General features: G+C 41.7%; 1 protein-coding gene across 1 annotated transcript in view; it reads right to left on the reverse strand.

Annotated features, from left to right (window-relative positions):
- Positions 1-18,364, reverse strand: part of SOS1 (SOS Ras/Rac guanine nucleotide exchange factor 1) — a gene marked incomplete at both ends in the record, with an annotated part of 50,603 nt that extends 32,239 nt beyond the window's left edge. Inside the window, 6 exons of the mRNA XM_081998305.1 lie at positions 1,646-1,789; positions 2,298-2,507; positions 6,046-6,210; positions 6,734-6,865; positions 9,131-9,256; positions 18,278-18,364. Coding sequence (XP_081854431.1) covers positions 1,646-1,789; positions 2,298-2,507; positions 6,046-6,210; positions 6,734-6,865; positions 9,131-9,256; positions 18,278-18,364 — 864 coding nt within the window. The remainder of the gene's footprint in view (positions 1-1,645; positions 1,790-2,297; positions 2,508-6,045; positions 6,211-6,733; positions 6,866-9,130; positions 9,257-18,277) is intronic.
- Positions 18,365-20,256: the final 1,892 nt, after the last annotated feature.

Genomic DNA, 20,256 nt, shown 5'->3' on the forward strand with positions numbered 1-20,256 from the left:
TTGAGGCCATTTCCTCTTGTCCTATCACTTGTTACCTGAGAGAAGAGACCAACACCCACCTCATTACAACTTCCTTTCAGGTGGTTGTAGAGAACAACACAGTCTCCCTCAGCCTCCTTTCCTCCAGACTAAACAAATCCAGTTCCCTCAGCTGCTCCTCACAGGACTTGTTCTCTAGATTCTTCAGTAGCTTTGTTGCTCTTCTTTGGACATGCTCCAGCACCTGAATGTCTTTCTTGTAATGAGAGGCCCCAAGTTTGATTAAACAGGAAACTCCAAACTGCCTTGTCTCCTGCTGCACCTACCTTTTTTTTTCTTAGGGACTGGGAATGCCTATTTCTTGTGCTTTGAACACACCACCTCTGAAAATAAGCCAGCTTTCCTGAGCCCTTTCTACCCTGAAGGCAGCCACCAATGTGATCCTGCCTCCCAATTCCCTGAACAAACAAAGTCTACTCTGCCAAAGCCCAGGGTCTTCAGTCTGCTTATCTCCTGCACTTTTCTCAGGACCTTAAACTCCATCTCTACCACCTGCAGCCAAGTCTGCCATTAGCTATGATGTTCCTGCCAGTTATTCCCTGTTCATGACAAACAGGCCAACTGCAGCACCTTTCTTAGTTGGTCCGTCAGCATGTACCACAAAAAACAAACCTGGCCCCAGTGCCCTCCAGAGATCTTCTGGATTACTTGAACCACAGTAAGATGTCCACCCAGCAGATGTAAGGAAGCTTATTCTCGCAACAGAATCAGGGCCTGTGATAAGGAGATGACTCCTACTTGTTTGAAGAAGGTTCTGGCCACCTGTAGACTGGGCAGTGTTTGCAGGAGAAGCTTGACCACAACATGACTTTTGGTGGCCGCCTCCTCTGATCCTTAAGCATTCAACTAGCTCATCATTCATTCCGTAAGAGCTCCATGTATTTGAGCTGATCTTTTGCTAAGCCTCCTGGCCTCATCTTCTCCACCTATCCTTCTCGAGTGCTTGTATTCATTCATACAGCCCTCCGTCATGCAACTCATCCTACCATGTTGCTAATTCCAGTCACATGGCAGTTCTGCAACCATGCACAAACTCCCAGATCCTCCTAGCCGTACATAAGCACATGCACCCTGGGGAAACAGACACTTTAGATGAGCCTTTCATCATCCCACATTTTCAGAAAGAAGGTGCAAGAGCCTTTGTTGTCATGCTTTGTGTTACGTTCCCTTCTCCTCTCAGTTCCTCAATCTGCAAGCTTTGGTCTCCATCCGCTAACAAGCCTAGTTCAAAAGCCTTCCTTACCAGCTTAGTAAGCCTGTTGGCAAATAAGCCCTTGTTCCACTTTGTCTTTCCACAGCAATCCGGATCTACGGATGATTTACAGGATACCTCCATTTCTGTCAAAGTCTAGTCACAGGTGATGTCCCCCCCCTTATGCTCTCTAAAGTTTAAACAGTCCTATAAAAACTGAAGTTTAGAAACTAAAAAAAGGTTTTAGAAACTAAAAAGCACTCTCAAAAGCAGGAAATATATTCTTCCAGCCCCACCATGGTGAAGAGATCTCAACCTAAACAAAGGCAGCTAGAATAGAGATGCACTTAACATCTAAGTGCAAGTCATTAAAATACATATGAATAGCAAAAAAACCTGGAAGTATTTTCTTACCTCCGCCATGTCTTCAAAACAGCTGCCTACTAGCGGATGAGGACTACCTTCATCTGTCATTTCAACAGTGTCTTCTATATGACCCAGTAACTTCACACTAAGTTCATGAATGTCTGATATACGACTAAATATATTTTCCACATCCTGCAAAAACCAACAGAACCAGACAAAAATCAACAGGAAATTGAACACAATTTCTAAGAAGAAGAATGTTATGTACAAAGCTATTGTGTTATGATATGAAAGTCAAGCACTTCTTTAAATAGAGGAAGATATTATAATACATTTTATTATATACTTTCTGTATAATTTATATAAGATCATTGATTTTATTTTTAGAAGAATGACTATATATATATGTATACATATATATATATAAATTTACAATGACTCGAAGATGGCAAAGAACAGTGACAAATCTTAAATTACAAGCCTGCAAGTGAATATAGTAGATTAGTTGGTTTCTTCCACAGTTCTACAAAAACAGTCCTTCCCCACTGTGCTCCTTTACTATTTCCATTTCAGAACCTGAGACAAGTGCTTCCTCTACTATATGTTAAACCGGAAAATAATTACGTTCCAGAAGGGTTCAGATAGATTTATAGATAGTATAGTAGGGTTTTTTTCTGTTTGTGGTTTGTAGAATACTTACGTGAGATGAAAACAGTTTGGAGTTGGAGGCATATGGCTCTCTAAAAACCCTGATAATGAGATTTAGTTCCCTTATATATTGTCGAACCTCTGCCATAAATGACTTCACTAGGTCATAATAGGTTTGCTCCCCTGAGGTGGAGGGTTCCTCATCCGATAAAGTTAGTGTACTTAAATCTTCTACATCTTGATGGAACATATCCATTAATACCTAGGGAGCAAAGCGGGGGAAATCCACAAGGTGAGAACAACTTCTTTTCAAGATCTACCAGTAAGTCACCAGTAAAGGAAATCTATTATTCCCATGAAATCAGACTAATCAGCAGTAAGATGTATCATCATTCTGCAATTGGTTAAGCATTACAAAAGCTATATGCATTGCTATGATTTTGCAAGTCTTTATTTGCAGTAGCAATTTTTTAAGAATTCCCAGTCATTTAGACCAATCCAAGCATCTCTCCAAGAATGTGTCCTAAAATCAATTAAAATTTTAAGAGGTCTATGAAGTATACAGACACGTTTAACATTTAGCTGTATTCTATTACTCTGAGTTAGCCATGCATAATCTAAGTTTCTGAAGATACTATATTATCTGAAGTCAAAATGTATGTGCATTTTGGCTTTTCATCTTTAGCTTTAACAGGAAGTCATATATGATCATGCTCAGAAACCTGTAATCTATCTGCAAAACTGGCCTGCCCACATACTCTGTGTGGCCTGGTTTTTGTCCTTAATAACTCCTGATTTCTCTTGTTAAAAACAGACCCTTGAGGAAGGGCACCAGCTTCAGAAAAGGTGGCAGTAACACTGCAGAACTACATAGACAAAGGACCTCTAAAAACTCTGACTACCAAAGGTACCAATTCATACGCAAGCAAGGCTTACCAAACAGAAGCACTTAATTTGAACGTCTCAAGAGAAATGGATCACTGAACACTTCTTCCAAACATAGTATCTGAGCCAGGAGTCACTGGCAAAGTGGCAAATAGAAATCACACTTTGGGTTGTTTCCATGATACTTAAAGAACATCTTAAAGATAAACTAAATTAGTTGACTGCAAATTAGTCAAAGGCATCCTAATTTGAAGTATCTTTAGCAGAAAGAAAACCTAAAGAGGGTCCAGAAACAATCTACAATGATGTAGCAAATCTTAACAATAAGCCAGCATTAAGATGTAGTTCAAGATGACTTTGTCCTGGGATAGACAGATGAGAGAGTATTTATAAAAAATCTGCTGCCCAGAGCTGCACTCCTTCCAGGAAGTCACTAAGTACATCAAACAATACAGGTGAACTTGAAAATAAATAAGAACTTAAGTGCTGCTTGCTAGCCTCCCTTCTGAACAGACAGAAGTGAAGCCATGGCAACCTATGCCTGTTACTACAGAGACTGACATGACTGCTGCCAATCACTGAAAAGACTGAGGAAACAACTGCAGGATAAAAGCTGTAAATACTCCTCTGAGAACCAGAGAAGGGAATTAACATTAAACATGAACTAGAGTTTTTAAAATGCCAGAAAATACAACAAAAAAGTGTTTTTCAAAATAATTCTAAAACTAGAGATAAGAACTAAACATCTGAACAAGCCACAAACATACATGACATTTACCCTGGTATTTACAGTAAGAGTCTTCTTTCTTTAAAGCATGTTACAGGCATTTCTCCAGAAGACGTTTCAGTTAACCAAGCTGTTGACTACTGATACTAGACAAATGAACTATTCTGCAAGAGAATACTTGGGGTCTATAAGTTCAAGAGATGGTAGGTTCATTAGACTTGAATATTGGAAGAAACACACCTACCTAGAGCAGTCATTCTTCACCCAGGTCTTGTCCTAACACTCCTCAAAAATATACAGGTGTAGTGAGTGGGGAAATGGGTACATAGCAGGTTCTTTCTCCTAGTGAGTCAAAGGTCCCTGCTACACACCCTGGTCTTAAGCTTCTCTGAAATCAGAACAATGGACATTTTGCATTAAGACTGACTTGTTCTGAAGCTCTAAGAACAGAAGGTGTTTCATCTTTCAAATGCAATGAATGTACAAGGAACTCAGATTATAAGGAGAATCCTAATTCTAGGGAATGGGACATTATAGAGTTACTACTGTAGGAAATGACATGGAATAATGCAGGTATTCAAGGAGGCCCTGTAACTTTACTTCATGGACGCAGTTCTAGCACATACTTGAGCTAGAAGATTCCAGGCTGTATTCACAAGGTGCATATCTCACTACTATGAAATCTACAGAAACAAATTAAAGTAACTATACCCCAGATATTGAATTTAGAGCAAGCAGAAACACGAGCAGACAGAAGACAAACAGCTTGCATTTTAATGGAGTGCATTTTTTTGCAGACAAGGCAAAAATTTTCCAGATGGATGGATGGCACAAAAGCAAGTGTGAAAGTGCTTGAGAAAAAAATGGCACATAGGGCCAAGAAACTGTTCTGATTGTTTTGTTTAAAAAAATAAAACCAAGCAGAACACGTTATGGATATGAACATAATATACTATGAAGTTTCTTGATGCAGCTGGAAAGCAAGCACCTCAGTAGCACCTTCCAATGGCTTGTTCTGCTGAGGCAGTAAACCAACAGGCCTGCTTTAGAGCCTTTCCAAAGTTTCATCTGTGCACATATCAAAGAGTTTCTCCAATGTAACGTAATAAAAGTTCCTAAATCAACTTCACGACAGCTCTTCTGCTCACCACTTTTCCTAGGATAGAAAGAAGCATGCAGCAACAGCACTTGTTCCTGATATTATTCTATGGCAAATATTTAAACATACACCTTCAAACCCTGCCCTAATGAACCAGGCAGATACGCCCACAAAGCAAGAGTGATCAAGACTACTGTCCTGAGAAGTACTTGACTTTTCAGAGCCTCACAAGATATCTTGTCAGATAAAAAAAACCCAAAAAACAAGCAGGAATGAGAAAGGCATTCATTGAAACACAAAGGCAATCCCAAAGATATTGATTGTTAATCAACAGACCAAGACAAAATACAGAAAAGAAGTGATAAATCTGAAAATCCTTAGACTTCAAAATTAGAGATTCTTAAGTTCCATCCTGTAGAGGATTAACTTCAAGCTTTGTTTTTCAAACAATGGAAATTGATGATAATAAGGTGGTCACAGAAGCTAGAGTGCAACGACATCCAAAAGACAGACCTTGCTCTATCAGTGCTGGAAAGAGAGATGATTCCTGTCTAAACCTAATGAATCTTCTGAAGCCACAAGAAAGACTACCTGCAAATAAAAATACAGACTTAAGGAAGATTAGGCTGAGATGCTAAAGCAGGTGGGTTTTTTGTTTTAAAATGCTGGACCATCAAAACACTATTTTTTACATGCAATACAGTCTTACTTATTTTGGGAGAACACCCAAGCTTAATTTCAGCTTTCTTTTTTCAAGCTACAAAATAAGGCTCCACTACTAGAGCTTAGGAATGTTAAATTTTTAAATTAGTGCTGCTTCACAAAATTTTTTAAAGCAATCACACGTTGCTGAGATTAGGCAAGTGATATCAAAAGGAAGAGAGACTTCACTATTAATAAGCATAAGCAACACCTCTATAAGCTCAATTACCTTTTTGGTAGCTTTGCTCTATTCTGGAATCATACTTTATGGCAGTAATTTCTTCTTTCAAAAGGTACAACACTATGTACTCAATAAGGAATAGACATGGTCCTCTCAAAACTTAACTAAAACTTCCTCTTAATGTGAGAATCAAGAGTTAGGCTTACCTTATCAGCACACATTGCCACTTTAATATCTTGTTTTGTGATCTCATAATGTCTTATATTCCGCACATAATTCCCAACCAATTTTAAGATGTCTGCAGAAATGTACTCTAACACTGCCACTATGTAAACAGACACTTGGTGGTCAATTTTGTAGCCTAGAACCTCCTGGAAGGAAAAAACCAAAGGTGTTCTGTTGTTACTCAGTCAATGAAACACACACTACAGGTTACAAATAAAAGGAGTAATTTTAAGATCCTATTCAATAAACATTCATCACATATCCACAGTCTATTTTAGCAATACACAGTAGTCTTTCAGCCTAGAGAGGAAACCGTGTCATTGTAGATGCTACTCCTAACTGTGGAAGTGACAACAGCCAACAACTGTCCCAAAAACTTCAGGGCTATTTCCAGAAGTTTCTTGAGCGTTTTATTAGTCATGCAAAATGAAACAAGAACAATCAAATTCATAGCAAATCAGTTTTTGGCTTTGTTTGTTCAATAGAGAATTAACTAATTTTCGAATGAAAAAGAAATATATGCAATTAACTAAACTGGAACACTTAAAACTATGTAACACACATTCTTATTAATTTTTGTTTACATTTCAGGCAGCATACAGACATTACATGAAACAAAGGTGTCAACTTCTAATTGCATTCTAAAAGCAAGATTACATCACTGCTTACCTTTAATAAGGGATGGATTTTTTCTACTGGGAGAGATAACGGATTTCTTCGTTTTCTCTTCTCAATAGCCGACTGGGCATCAGCTATTGCCCACTTATCAATAGGATGGGGAAAACTTTTTTGAACACGATCCTTAAAAAGACAGGACTAAAGGGTAAATGCACAATCTGAATGATCTTAGCAATATTACTACATTATGAAATCGCTTTCCATTACTTAACTAAGGAATGTTTGTTAATGTTAGCACTTCAAATACCAAAGCTTGCACAACACACGTAAAATTTATCATTTTGGTACATGCTACTCACTACATTCATAAGGCTGTATCAGAATATCCTCATCGCAGAATAATCTAGTGCTTAAAATTTGAGAAATGCCAGAATTAAGTTGCCATTACAGGCACAATTTGCTCCCCTTATGCACATGCCTGGTAATTCAGCATTTAAATACATCACTACATTTTATCCTAGCACTTTATTCCCTGTACAGAATGGTCACTGAATGAGATGAGTTTTCTATTCACCTTTACTGATCAGCACGTGGTCCAGATTGTATATATGCAAACTGCTCTGATGATGGCAACGAACACAATAAGAAACGAGAATGACAGACAGCACCCACATATTTTAAAACAGTATCAGAGTTTTGTTTATGGTCCAACAGTTGGACCGTATATGCCTCAGTTTATTTACTCCTTCCAGCAGTCAGGGTGCATGAGGACACATACACTCTCCCATGCATTGAACAGCTCTCCTGCTGGAACTCACACACAGGTCTCTGGAAGTTCAAAAGCTTCACCTTTATTGATGATGTTCAGAGATGCCAGAAATCTAACTTCTCAGATAATTTCACATTGTATTTTTTCAGCCCACAGTTCCCACTGACTGTTTTGGTTGCAAGTGCTCACTTATGTAAATATGAGCCTCATTTGAGCAACCATGAAATGAGGAAGATGAAGTTAATGACCACTTACAAAGAGCTGGTACAGGACAAAGTACACAAACAAAAACTTTTTGACAAAAACTCGGTACAGAATACAGTTCTATAAAGGTTGCACCCAAATTTCCAAAGTGCAGGCTTTTCTTTTTCTCCACTCATCATAACACTTCCACAAAAGGAAAGCAAAGGTCCTACCAAAAAAAAAAGAGACTTTAAGTATCATTCACTAATACCAATTCACTCCCCTAATACAGTCCAGGCTGCTGACTGAACAATGAAAGTGTTGTGGGGGAAAAATAAACGTGTATGACCATATAATTAAAGACAGCATCATTATGTGTAAACACAAAGGGGGTAAATTGAGGTTGCCTGATCATCTCTAATTCTTGCATTTCTCATCCTGACTTCAGAGCCATAAGACTCATAATGCAATGCCGTATGTCAAGTTTTTTTGTTAGCATTGTTTAAAACACAGCATTAAACAATCTTCCACAAACCTCTTGTCTCTTTATCTGCCAGACCAGAATGATGTTGCAAGACAGGCCAGCCACTTAAGGGGACACTGGAACACCATTAGAGGTGACAGTGTTCAAAAGAGAAGAGGAAAGATGACATTCATGAATCTTTAGCCCAGACAGCTACCTTTTTTTTTTTAAAAAAAAGTTTTTTTGTGGGTTTTTTTTTTGCCATTAGTCTACTTTCTTCAGAACATGAGGAAGTTGCATCTTGTTTTGTTACCTAACTCAGCACAGGCACAGCTCCCGACTACTGGAAACCTACACATGAAGTCTTTAGCTTGGCACCAAAGTCTTCAAATCATGGTTAAGCACAAAGGGCTACGAACATATTCATGGGCTTAGAAGCTTGACTCATTTAGCTTAACTAATTTGTTTCTCAGTTCAAGCCTTTTTCTCAGATCAAGCCCCCTTCTCAAACATGAAGCTGCTTTTCTGAGCAACAGAGGTTGTAGATCTTTGAAAAGGCAATTGTAAGAGAAGGGGTTTCTAGATAGAGCAAAGAAGTGTTCCTCAACTCGTTCTGAGAAAGTGAGCAAACTATTTTTTTTAAGATTTCCAGAACAGCAAGGGGTATATCAGCCTAAGTCACCATGCTGAGAAAGCAGGAGAGCCTCAGACTAAGCAGCTATAGTTTTCATGCAGTATCAGTGGGGAAAAAAGGTCTTTTGAAAGGAACCAGTCAGCTTTATGTACAGAAGTTACACTAACCATCTATTACACAGTAATACAGTTCTGAGAAAGTTTTACTATGCATTGAACAACAAATTCAATTGATAGGAAAATCAGCTACTAGGTAACTTAACAGGCTTTATGTGGAAGGTTCTGCTACATAAAGATACATAATTACTGCTTTACTTTTTACACTGTGAAGTGATTAATACATGAACTTTTAATGTAACAGTTATAATTATTACAGATTTGTAATAATTATTCTTTATACCTCTACATCCAGAAAACTTCTTGGCTGGGCTTGACACAACATACTTAACAACTGGAGAATTAACTCCTCCACATACTGTAACGCATCTTCAGTAGAGGAAAGTTTAGGATGGACTTGTACCTGAACCTATAGGAAATAGAAGAATTCAAGCTTTGAGTTTTGCTTTTCCCTCAAACACATGCTTTACTTGCCAAAAAAATGACAAAAGAATGAGCTAAAGAGCTCAGAAAAATCCAACCCAAAATGTAGCTCTATTAAGACACACCAGATGAACATGAGTGAAACACTCACCTACGAGAGAATTAAAAATCTCAAATGTTAAATGTACTCAAATCACTGTAAGTGACATTTAATGTCAAGAAAACAGCTAATTAGTAACAGTCCTTAGCAGTGCAATTAAGAAAACTGTTTAAAAACTCTGCATATATTTATCTTTCTCCCCTAGCTCTTAAACCACTCTTTGTACAAGACACTTTAGACATGGGGTTTTCTCCCTTTTACAACTGACTGTTTGTCACTCAATCTATAAAAATGAAATACAGAACTTTTTTCACAGAGGGAGCATTACAGAAACAGCAATGGTTTCATCAGTATTTAGCCTTCAAATTATTTAATCCATGCTTAATTAGCTCTCACTAAAATAAGACTGATTTAGAAGTTTTTTTCATACTGTTTTTTTAAAAAGATGTCAGCCCCTAGAGTAAAAAAACACTTTAAAAACGGCCACAGTGTTGTCCTAGCATTAAGTGGCAGTTCAGACGTTTTGAAAGTTCGGTCCCCATACATTTACTCGTATGTCACAAGTGTCTGTAAATTCAAACCAGTGTAAAATCCACTGAGGCATGATCCTCCTTGCTCCTCCCCGCTTTTTGCGGTCATTTAACTCCTGCAACAAGCCTCTAGTGTAACTTTCCTTTGCACTTCCATGGTTCACAAAATAGCACAGTTTTAACCAGCTTAAATTTCACATATGCAAAGCTCAGTGCTTCATGAGCTTAAACAGACAAGCAGTTTAATCTGAATCCTACACCAACAGCAAATATTATGTCAGAGCAAGCTGACAGCTAACTTTCACAATGCATCTTTCAAGCCCCAATGTCATCATTTTACCATTCCGCTGCACACAACTCAAAATGCCTCCAGTTCTCTCAATCACTAACACAAGAGCTTAGGCACCTTAAAGCAAAACCAAACAATCCCTCTCATCCAAATATTAAACCCATGTCTATATTCAAATAATGGTGCCATAATTATTTAATTTCACACCTGTGTTTTCATTCCTGTTTGCAGTTATAGCAAGAATTAAATGCTATGAAGTTCAAACACACAACAGCCTCAAATAGAAATCCACTTGCCTGCTAAGGCACTCATTAGATTGAAAATTTCATGTCTGGGCATAGTCCTGGTGCTCATTTAACTGCTGTTGAGATTTAAATACACTAGATCATGCATTTAGTTTCTTGCAGATTGCACCCCCTTATACAACAGATCTTAAAAAAAAAATCTCCAGAAGTTATTGCTTTTTTAACTTAAAAGCACTTTGGCAAAGATAGAGCAGGAGAACTTCTCTCTATTTGACTACCTAATGCAATTATTTTTATTATACCAACAGTTCATTCTTCCCAAGAACTTCACCGTGCACAGCTACAGCGTGTGTTAGTGGACATACCCGAGTAACAGCATGCACAGCAGTCCCAGGCGTTATTTACAATTCAAACACAGACATATGAAATACTGTACCAGCTTGGAACACCTTAACACCAAAAATTACAGACTTGCAGAAGTATTATCTTAAAGGTCAGAGCTGCCGGGAAGATGCTGCCTTTAATGTTTTTTTTTTTAAAGCAGAACTGAACAAGTTTCTATTATATTCTCCCTACAGTATATTCGACTTTGTATTTCGAGAAGTGTTAAATTACCAAGTCAATCTGACAGTAAAAATACAGAACATGATAAACCAGAGTGATGAAGAGCAGCTCTATTTTCTCCTTTGCTTAGAAAACAGACTGTAGACTTAAATAGCCTCATCACAACTCTTTCGGTCTGTAACACAGAATCTATAGGAATAAGAACAAATAAAAATACCACATCAGGCCATGACCTGAAACATTATCCATAGTCAGTCAAAAAAGGCAACAACGATAACCTACTCCTAGTTCAAGAGATAAAGTTCTGAACATTTTTCCTAAGCACTTATGTTTGGGAGGCAATCATTCATTCTTCTCAAAGGCCATCATCTTCGGGTACTATCAAGCTCTACTTTAGTAGAATATCCACCTTGGCAGAGGAAAACGTCATGAGGTGCCATTGGTAGTTTATTTATATTAGGTAGGTAGTAAATAAGCTTCATTGCTACTTAAGTGAGATTTACTATCATTTAGGGTTCAAAGTCATACAAGCAAAAGCAAGAAAACAACTAGATTAACAAGGAAAATAACAGGATACCTTGGCGTACAATTATCATAAAAGTGTGTAATTTTAGTATCTGCACTACTGTAGTACCTAAAGGCTCAGACTAAGAATGAAAGAGTGTTATTTGAGGGCACTCAAAGCAAATCTGAAGTCCATTATCATGGATGAGATATCAAGACATGATGCAAGACTGGGTAAGATGCAACACAAGAAATGAGAACATCTGCAAACACACACTGTCATGTGACTAGTTTCAAAAAAGATCATGTTACCAGGGGGTTTCCGTCTTTCTCATAAAGTCAGCTCAGATTTTAAATTAAAAAAAAAAAAGAACAAAACTGGGCCACCCTGTCTTATCACCCTTGAAAGGATGAGTATGGCTTGAATCCCACCAGATCCTTCACAGCCCTATGTTGGAATACATACAATGAAAACAGACTAACAACTTCTGAAGTATAGTGATGTTTAGATAAGATTCTTATCTAAACATTTAACATCTCCCTTAAATAATGACAGAACCCTTCCATTCCCTCCTACACAGACACCAAAATGCCTGTACGGTAAGGCAAATTACTAAAGGAGCAGCTTAAGATCTTTTCACAAAAGCTTCAATTCTTTGAAATACCCCAACAAATTCTAATGGGCAAACACAATCTACATCAGCTACAAATCCCTGCCTCCATGACTATTTCCACTCAACTCATCTGATCATTTTTTTGAATGCTCAATCTTCTCAGTCTTTTTTAATTCTCAAAAAGGAAATGACCAGGATTCTCTTTATTTCAAGATAAGCACAGCCGACATTTCTTGAACAGCTTTTGATGCTCTGTTTTTTGAGCAAAGAAGTGTCTGCTTAAGAAAATTCATAGCACTTCAGGAAAATTCTGGTATGACCACTTGGCTCCCCCCCACCCCCGATCAACAAAAGCAAGGAATTTCTATCAGGAATGGCAATAGCTTAAAAATTAGGCAATCATAAATTTAAACTGCCAGAAAAGGTCAATGAAACCAACTAAATAAAAAGTGCTTAATGAATACTACAAAGATAAATATATCTGGTCTTACTTTATAACATTTAGCAACTTATTTTATATAAAGCTTTCTCAAACCATTCCTTTCAAACTCTACATAACAAATTAGAATATAAACACTCACACAAGCCTCATGGGAAACAGTAGGGACCTAGATCAAACCCAGAAACACATTTCAGTTAAAGGGACTGCTGATTGAACAGCTTCAGCTTAGAAAGAGGCTTGGTCTCCGACTGGTCCAATATAACAACTGCTAGGTTGGACACCAGATGACCCAAACCTGAGTCTAGACTGCCACTCAGCAGCTCATTCTGCACTAGCAAGAAGTGTTTGGTAACAGGTAAGAACAGAACACTTGCACAGTGAATTTAACAATCCAATTGATACTAAACCACACTTCCTCAGCAACAGGTTACCTCTTCCTCATGCAGCCGTGAGGAAAAGCCTAACCTAGGTCGAGCGTAAAGTTGAAAAATTTCAACTTATGATGAAAAAACCTCTCCAAGGATTTCTCAAAACAATTTTAGATATTACACAAAACCACCAGCGTAATGCTCCCAAATCATCATTAACAGTCAACACAACCAGGCTCCCAGTCCTCAGTTGCTCTGCTAAATACAAAACACACCAGAAAAATCTCCACAACTGCAGCAGAAGCTCCAGCAGCTTCAGCAAAGTGCATAATAGAAGGAAATAATTCTAAAGCTACATAACAAACTGAAATAAAAACAAAGCGTATACTGTTGGTTAGAGATGATTTTTTTCATATCTGGGCAAGACTACCCATCTAATGACATTCTAGCAAGAAGTCACACTACAAATCAAAAACCAACACCTGATAAAGAACAACTGCGCTTCACTGCTGAGTACAGGTACTGCAGGACTGCCAGCCTTCCTTGGTGGCAGCTGAAGTTCTTGTTAGAAAGTGTCTAAAGGAAAAAACCCATCATATTTACCACAGCATTTTGGTAAATAATAAAATGGAAGCAGCTGTAATGAGACAACAGGCCAAGCTGTTTCCAAAGCACTGAGGGGGTGAAACTTTACTGGTTATATGCATTTTTCTAAACCTTTTCTAAACCTAACCTTTCCTAAACCTTTGCGGACACCATTTATTTAATGGATTATTAGTAGTATGCTCAGCCACAGCACACGTTTTGGGGGGTGGTGAGGGGGGTTGGTGTGATGATCTACTTCAGTAACTTTGAAAGGATTAAAACATTCGTAAAGACTTATTTTAACTCAACATACCTTTCGTTAATCTTCCTTCAATGACTACAAAACTACTGACAAGCAACAGCTTATCGCTTATACACTCCAGGATGAAATATTTTATGTACAGCTTGCATGGATGAATGTTCTCATAGTGCAAGCAATCCATGAAAAGGTTTTTTCTTCTATTCTTGTACATCTCTGCTGATATTTGGCAATCCTACCCATGCTTTTGTTATCTTCATCAGTTAAAAATCCAGTAAATTAAACTAAATACAAATGTCTTGGATCCACACTTCAGCAACAATTCAGTGAGGCCACAATACTCAGATTTTTGCTAATATTTCTCTTGATGTATTAAGGCAGCAGTATTACATTGCACCAGTGAGCACACAAAAAAAAGCTTACAGTAAAGACTTAAAATGTAGGAGGATCTTAACTTTATCCTCCATAGCCATCAGAAGAACAGAGAACCCAAAGCAATCAGAAATTAAAGATGTTCTAAATATGCAGTGAAGCAGTGTCAAGAATAAGAAGTGCCATTCTGAGTAGCAAGTGGCAACTGGATTGTCATTGATTTGAAGAACTGGGTAATTAAAAGTCAGGTAGAAATATCTTTGCCAGCCACAGCCTCCTGAGCACTCTATAGTCACCAAAGCAGCTTTTCCCATCTCTTTTGCTCCATGGAAGGTACAGAAGACTGACTACACAATACATGCATGGAGCACCTGGAAGCATGCTGTCTGGAACAGTTTCCTTAACTGAGGAAGCAAATCCCCCTCAGCTGTCAAGCCACATCAATCCAATCATTTTGACCACGACAAATTCTGACAGTACCCCTTGTTAATTGCTCAACTGACTCAAAACAACTTGAGGTATGCAAACAGAGTATCTATACAGTAAGAAAGTTCTTTTGTTTTTCCTCAATCACCGAATTGCTTACGGTATCAATCAGTAAGGATGACACACTTTCTACTGTAAAAACCAACGTATCAGGGAAGAAACAAGTCATAGGCATGCAGAGAAATTCTGACTGCATAAACAAAAGTTATACAAGCAAGATGAAGCCACAAGGAAAGATATTTAGGGAAAACTATCAAAAGGGCTATGACTGGAATAAATTTTATAAATTCACTACTGAAGGAACACCAATGCTGGAAGAGGCATCACTTTGCAGGTATCCTTTCTGAGTCTGTTTTCCAAGGTGTATTAAAAGCCACATATCTCCAACTCCAGCCACGCAAGAGCTCTGGTGTTTCATGCATCTTGAATCCTCCGTCTTCAGCCCCAGCATATTGCCTTCTGTCCATCTCTGCAACTACAATTTCAGACCCCAGCTGTTATTCTTACTTCCTTTTCTTGTACAGCATCACATTTACAGTCTTTCATCAGCAGCCAAAGATCTCTGCAACACTCCTCTTTTGCTGCTTCAAAAAAAAACAGTGGCCAGGCAGAGGAGCATCTCCGTACACAGCATTTTCTTCCTAATTGAGTGCACTGGAGTCTATCTTGACAGCATCTGAAGAACTGGAAGAAAAGGGATTACATTATGATCTGAATGGTACAAGAGCTGCTTTTTGCAAATGCAGCTGTTCAATGCAAATATAGTTCTACTGGTAAGATTCATGTCTAATAAAATATAAGGCACACTTTTCTAAGAATTTGTTGATGTAGGAAGAGATTTATTCTTACTACACATTCTTGGTTTTGTTGCTTGATAAAAAACACAATCAAAATAACTCATTGGGAAAAAGAAAGCTATTTGCAACAATTCAACAATACCTATTTTTTAAGAAAGCAATTCTGAGGCTGTAGTTTGAGCTCCACATTACAAGCCAGCTCACAGTTATAAAAGGACAATTGCATTTTAATGATTCAGACCACGTGTGGGAGCTTTCCCCAATAGCTGCAAACACTCCATCTGGGTATGTATACTTTAAAAATGTTAAATTAAATGCCACTCTCCTCATTGGAGATATTAATTGAGCATAGGTCTTCCCAAAGTATTAAGTCTCATTTCCAGCTATGCAGGAAATCATCACAATCCTGTTTGTGCATCTATCTGGTTTCAAGGTGGAGTTCAGAAAGCAGCTTGCTGTCACTACCTGAGAATAATGAGCATCAGCACCTGCTCAGCTAACAGAGGAAACAAGGGAAAGGTTCTCCTCTAGTAACTACAGGATGTACATGAGCTTCAGGTAATCTGACTCTTACTGAGACAGCATGCTCTCGCGATTCAGCAGACAAAGCTACAAGGCACTACTTTCTCTCCAGGACAGTTCTGTCCTTTGACCTCACTACCATATGCTGCCATATTCTCTACTTTACTAGTCCCACATGTGGGCCTCCAGCTACAGCTCAGATCTTTGGCTAGCACAGCAAGAAGTCAGTGTCTCAAACCCACTGGCTTACTGTAAAGCTGCATCATCACACCTGTCTTGTGAATAACAACAGATGATTGTCAACGGAAGTACACTGCAATGCTCATGGTTTTACCTGTCACCTGTGACAGGTTCATTACTTTATGGGGCCTTTTCCAGGGCTAAACATCCAAGCCAACACTACTTGTACCCATAAAAGTCAGTAAAATACCCAATTTGGTTTTTCCATTAATGAAGAAGCCATTAAGATGATAATTTAACATTTTCACCTGCCATTTAGTTTTCCTGTAACTCAAGTATTTAGCTGTTCAGTAAAGCAGGTGACAGTGTGGACAGATTCTTCATTTCTACCTTTACAGGGACAGCAATAGTAAGCAGCAGAAGACAATGCTTCTGGAGCACAGGGGGCAATAGCCTGGGACAAGGTAAGAAACAGGTGGTGATCTCATTAAGAACTGAGGTTAGAAGAGTTAACACCTGGCAGGTAGTTGCAAGTTTGAGTGTGAAGCCTTCAGAACTAACTCCACCTCACTCTTGCCACCCCTCTACCTTCAGTAAGAAATAAAGCATAGCACAATAAAACCAAGACAACTATACCTTGCAGGGACAGTTTGTCATCCCTGGTAGCTTGTCATCATTGGCCTTCTCTGTTGACTCCAGATTCCAGAATTCCTTGCCCTCCAAAGGAATTCATCCAAATCCTTCAGCAACCATCTTTAATGTAAGGCGACTCCACGAATGGCTTGTCCATTGGGAAAAACTCTTGCACTTCAGATGAACCAAGTAATTCCAAAGTCTTAGCTCATACTTCCCTCGAATCCTCACTCTACATCCTCCAGTAGTTAGTTCTGAGCCTCTTTGCAAATTTGACAAGCCTCTGCTACATCGTGGAACAAACCATCCACCAAAGGAATGAGCTCTCACTGGTTGAGACCTTGGGTAGCTCCAGCTTCCAAACAGGCTTCAGTTGGATGGCTGTCCAAGTGCTTACAAGCACCATAAGAAGCAGCAAGTTGTACAGTTAGTGCAGAAGTACAGTTTCAAAGAAGTGACTGCCAATCAGGGATAAGACATTAACAGTACATGCTACGGATGAGACAAGCAAGAAGACTTCCAAGAACTGAATGAAACTGCACAGTGTTGGAGACCTCAAAGCGTATGCCCAGAAAAGCAAGGCAATACATTGCAAGAAGAAATTAGGAAGAAATGCTGAACCAGTACAAGTGCAACACTTGAGACTTCCAATCCATACTTGAGGCTGCAATAGTTCAACTAGCCCTAGGAGCAAATCTTTTACACAAAAGTTGCAGTTAATCACTGTAACTACACAGACTCATAAAGGGTTGCTGTGTATGACTACAAAGAGTCAAGTTCTGCAATCTGAAGACAGTTCAAGCAACGGTGTCAGAAACCTCTTGTTTCTCAAGCTTTCTGGCTTCTGGCTGCAGAAGTGGAAGAGGAGCCCTCACCATTTTTTTCCTCTCTTCCAAATAAATTCTTGCCACACCACAGACACAAGCTTCACCATCCCGAAGGACCAAGACTTGCTAATTTGTCCTAATGAAGCCTTCCCAGCAAAAAGGCATTTAAGCTAAGAGAAGCTTAACTAAAAGTCATTAAGCCCAAACACTAATTAACCAAAATTCTCTCAGAAGCTCCTCATAACGATCCCCTCCCCAGTCGTGTCACTTCTGGGCGGTAAGAAAACCTAGCAGAAACCCGCAGCAACACTAGTTGCTTCCTTCTCGGCGAAGGGGGGCCAGGACTCGCATGTTCATTAACCAGTTTTTATCTACACGGCTCCGTCTGTCAAAAGCCCCAGCGCCGCGCCCGCCGGGCCCGGCGCAGGGACGCCGGGGCCTCCCTCCGCGGCACCCGCCGAGACAGGCGCCCGCCTGTGGCAAAGACCGACCCCCGCCGAGCCCTAAAGCAGCTTACGGAGCGCCGGCCGGCTCCACTGCCGCGGCTCGGCCGAGGCGCCGCGCCGGCCGAGGAGCCGCGCCGGCCGCGGCCCACCCCGCGCTGAGGTCGGGCCACCGCGACGGGCCCTGGGCCGAGACCCCGCTCCCGCGGCCCTGCCCGTCGGCGCGGTGGACCCCGCTCCCCCTCACCTTCTTGAGGGCGGGCACGAGCAGCCCCCGCCACTTGGGCGCGTTCTCCTCGCTGAAGAACTCGTAGAGCAGCGGCTGCGCCTGCATGGTGTCGCCGGGCCCGGCCCGCTCGGGAAGGCGGGCGGGGCAGGCCGGGCCAGGCGCCGCGAGCAGGCCGCCGCGGGAGGGCTCAGCGCCCCTCAGCAGGAGGCCTGGCGGCCCCCCGCCGCCGGCGGCAGGCCCGCAGCAGCGGGGGAAGGCGGCGGCTGCCGCATTCCCCGCCCCCGGCTTTCGGTGGTCGCCCCGGGGGGCGGCGGGAGGGGGCGGCAGGAGCGGGGTCACGCGGCGCGGCGCGAGGGGCGGGGTCGCGCGCCCGGAGCGCAAGCGCCGCTGCCTCCCCGCTGTCCGGACTCCAGTCCTCGCCCGCACGGTTGGCGGCCGCGGCGCATGCGCGGTGCAGCGGCGCCCCGCGCCAATCGCGCCTGCGCCCCAGCAACGCGTGGTCGAGGCCTTCCTCCTCCCCTATCCGACGGAAGTGACTTCACGAGGCGTCCACAACCCCCGCGCGCCCCCTGCTGGCGGGAAACGCTGCGCCGTTCCGTGGGGTTGGCGGGAGCCCCAGAGCTCCGTGTCAGGGCCGGGGTGGGACGCACGGAGCGGCCAGCACCGGTGCGGTGAGGGATTGCGAGCCCCCCGCCACCTGGGCACCGCCGGGCTGCCCCAACGCGGATGACCCTGGCCATTGCAGCGGTGTGGGAACGGCCGCGGCCCGCCAGGCCCTCCGTGCAGCCTCAGAGCGACCCTGCAGAGCGGGGCCCAGCCGGGGCCCCTGGGGAGGGTACAGGGCGCTGGGAAGCCATTGGGACCCCTCAGCCACATAGCCCAGGCTATATGCCGTGCCCACCAAGGGAGGGTCCGGCAGTGTTGGGGTGGTGGCCCCCACACAGTCCTGTGGAGGTCTGGGGAAGAGAGAGCGAGCTTTGGATCCATGTCAAACCCCAGTGGATCTGTGCTAGGGCAGGCAAGGCCCCTTAGCCCCTCTCCTGGCTAGTACTTCTGCAGGCACGCTGATAATAATGACTCCAGGGCTTTGGTCCCTGTAGACTATGGCTGATCTCAGTGCTGGCTTCTCACCAGCCTCCCTTGCCAGGGTGACCTGGAGCACAAGGAGATGGTGTCTGCCTGTGACAACCAACTGTCTGCTCAGAGCTGGAGGTGGTGGGGTGGTCTGGTACCTCCCTGGAGAGCTCTGTCAGTCCCTGTTTGAAAGGCATTGTCATCTCACATGGGGTCTAAAATCAGAGATAAACACCCCATTCAAGCAGGACAAGAACAGCCTCAGGGTGAAAAGTAAGCTTGGTTCTTGGAAAAAAGGCCAGAAAAAGCAAGTAAAGCCCAGTTGTTTAAACAGGACAAAGTCCATGGTGGTCTGTGCAGCCAGGCAGGGCAGACCGAGGAGGACGATGCTGGAGATGAAAAGCAAATCATTGTAGCATGCTTTGCAAGGCTAGGGAGAGTCTGAGGACCAGAAGGGGAAATAGTGAGCTGCTGATGGAGAGCACAGGGAGAAAGATGTATGAAAACCTTCACTGGTCACTGGAAGGAAGGTTTAGGACAAGCTTCCCAGCTGGGAGGAGAGTGAAATACCTGCACAGATCACTTGGACAGAGACTGCTGAGTCTCCCTTCGTCTCAAGGGCTGGTCGTGCAGATACCTGTCAGGAATGGTATGTGTGTTGGGAGGCTCACTTAATTAGTGTTTGTGAAGTGCTCTGAGGACAGATGTTCTTCAGATGCTGAGCAGTACTTTAGTAGGTAACAGATGGAGCCTCTCAGAAAGAGCTGTTTTCACCCCATAGCTCTGCCTCAGGCATTTTTCCTCCAGGCAGGTACTGCTGCCTGAAGGAATCAGACTTCTGCTTTGAGCTTGCTGGAGCAAGGATGAAAGGCAGGAATATTCACATCTCAGAACTGTTTGCTTGGTCTAGCAGCCTGCCCATG

The sequence above is a fragment of the Phaethon aethereus genome, assembly GCF_964289735.1.
Source record: "Phaethon aethereus genome assembly, chromosome: 3".
In the NCBI taxonomy this organism is placed as follows: Eukaryota; Metazoa; Chordata; class Aves; order Phaethontiformes; family Phaethontidae; genus Phaethon; species Phaethon aethereus.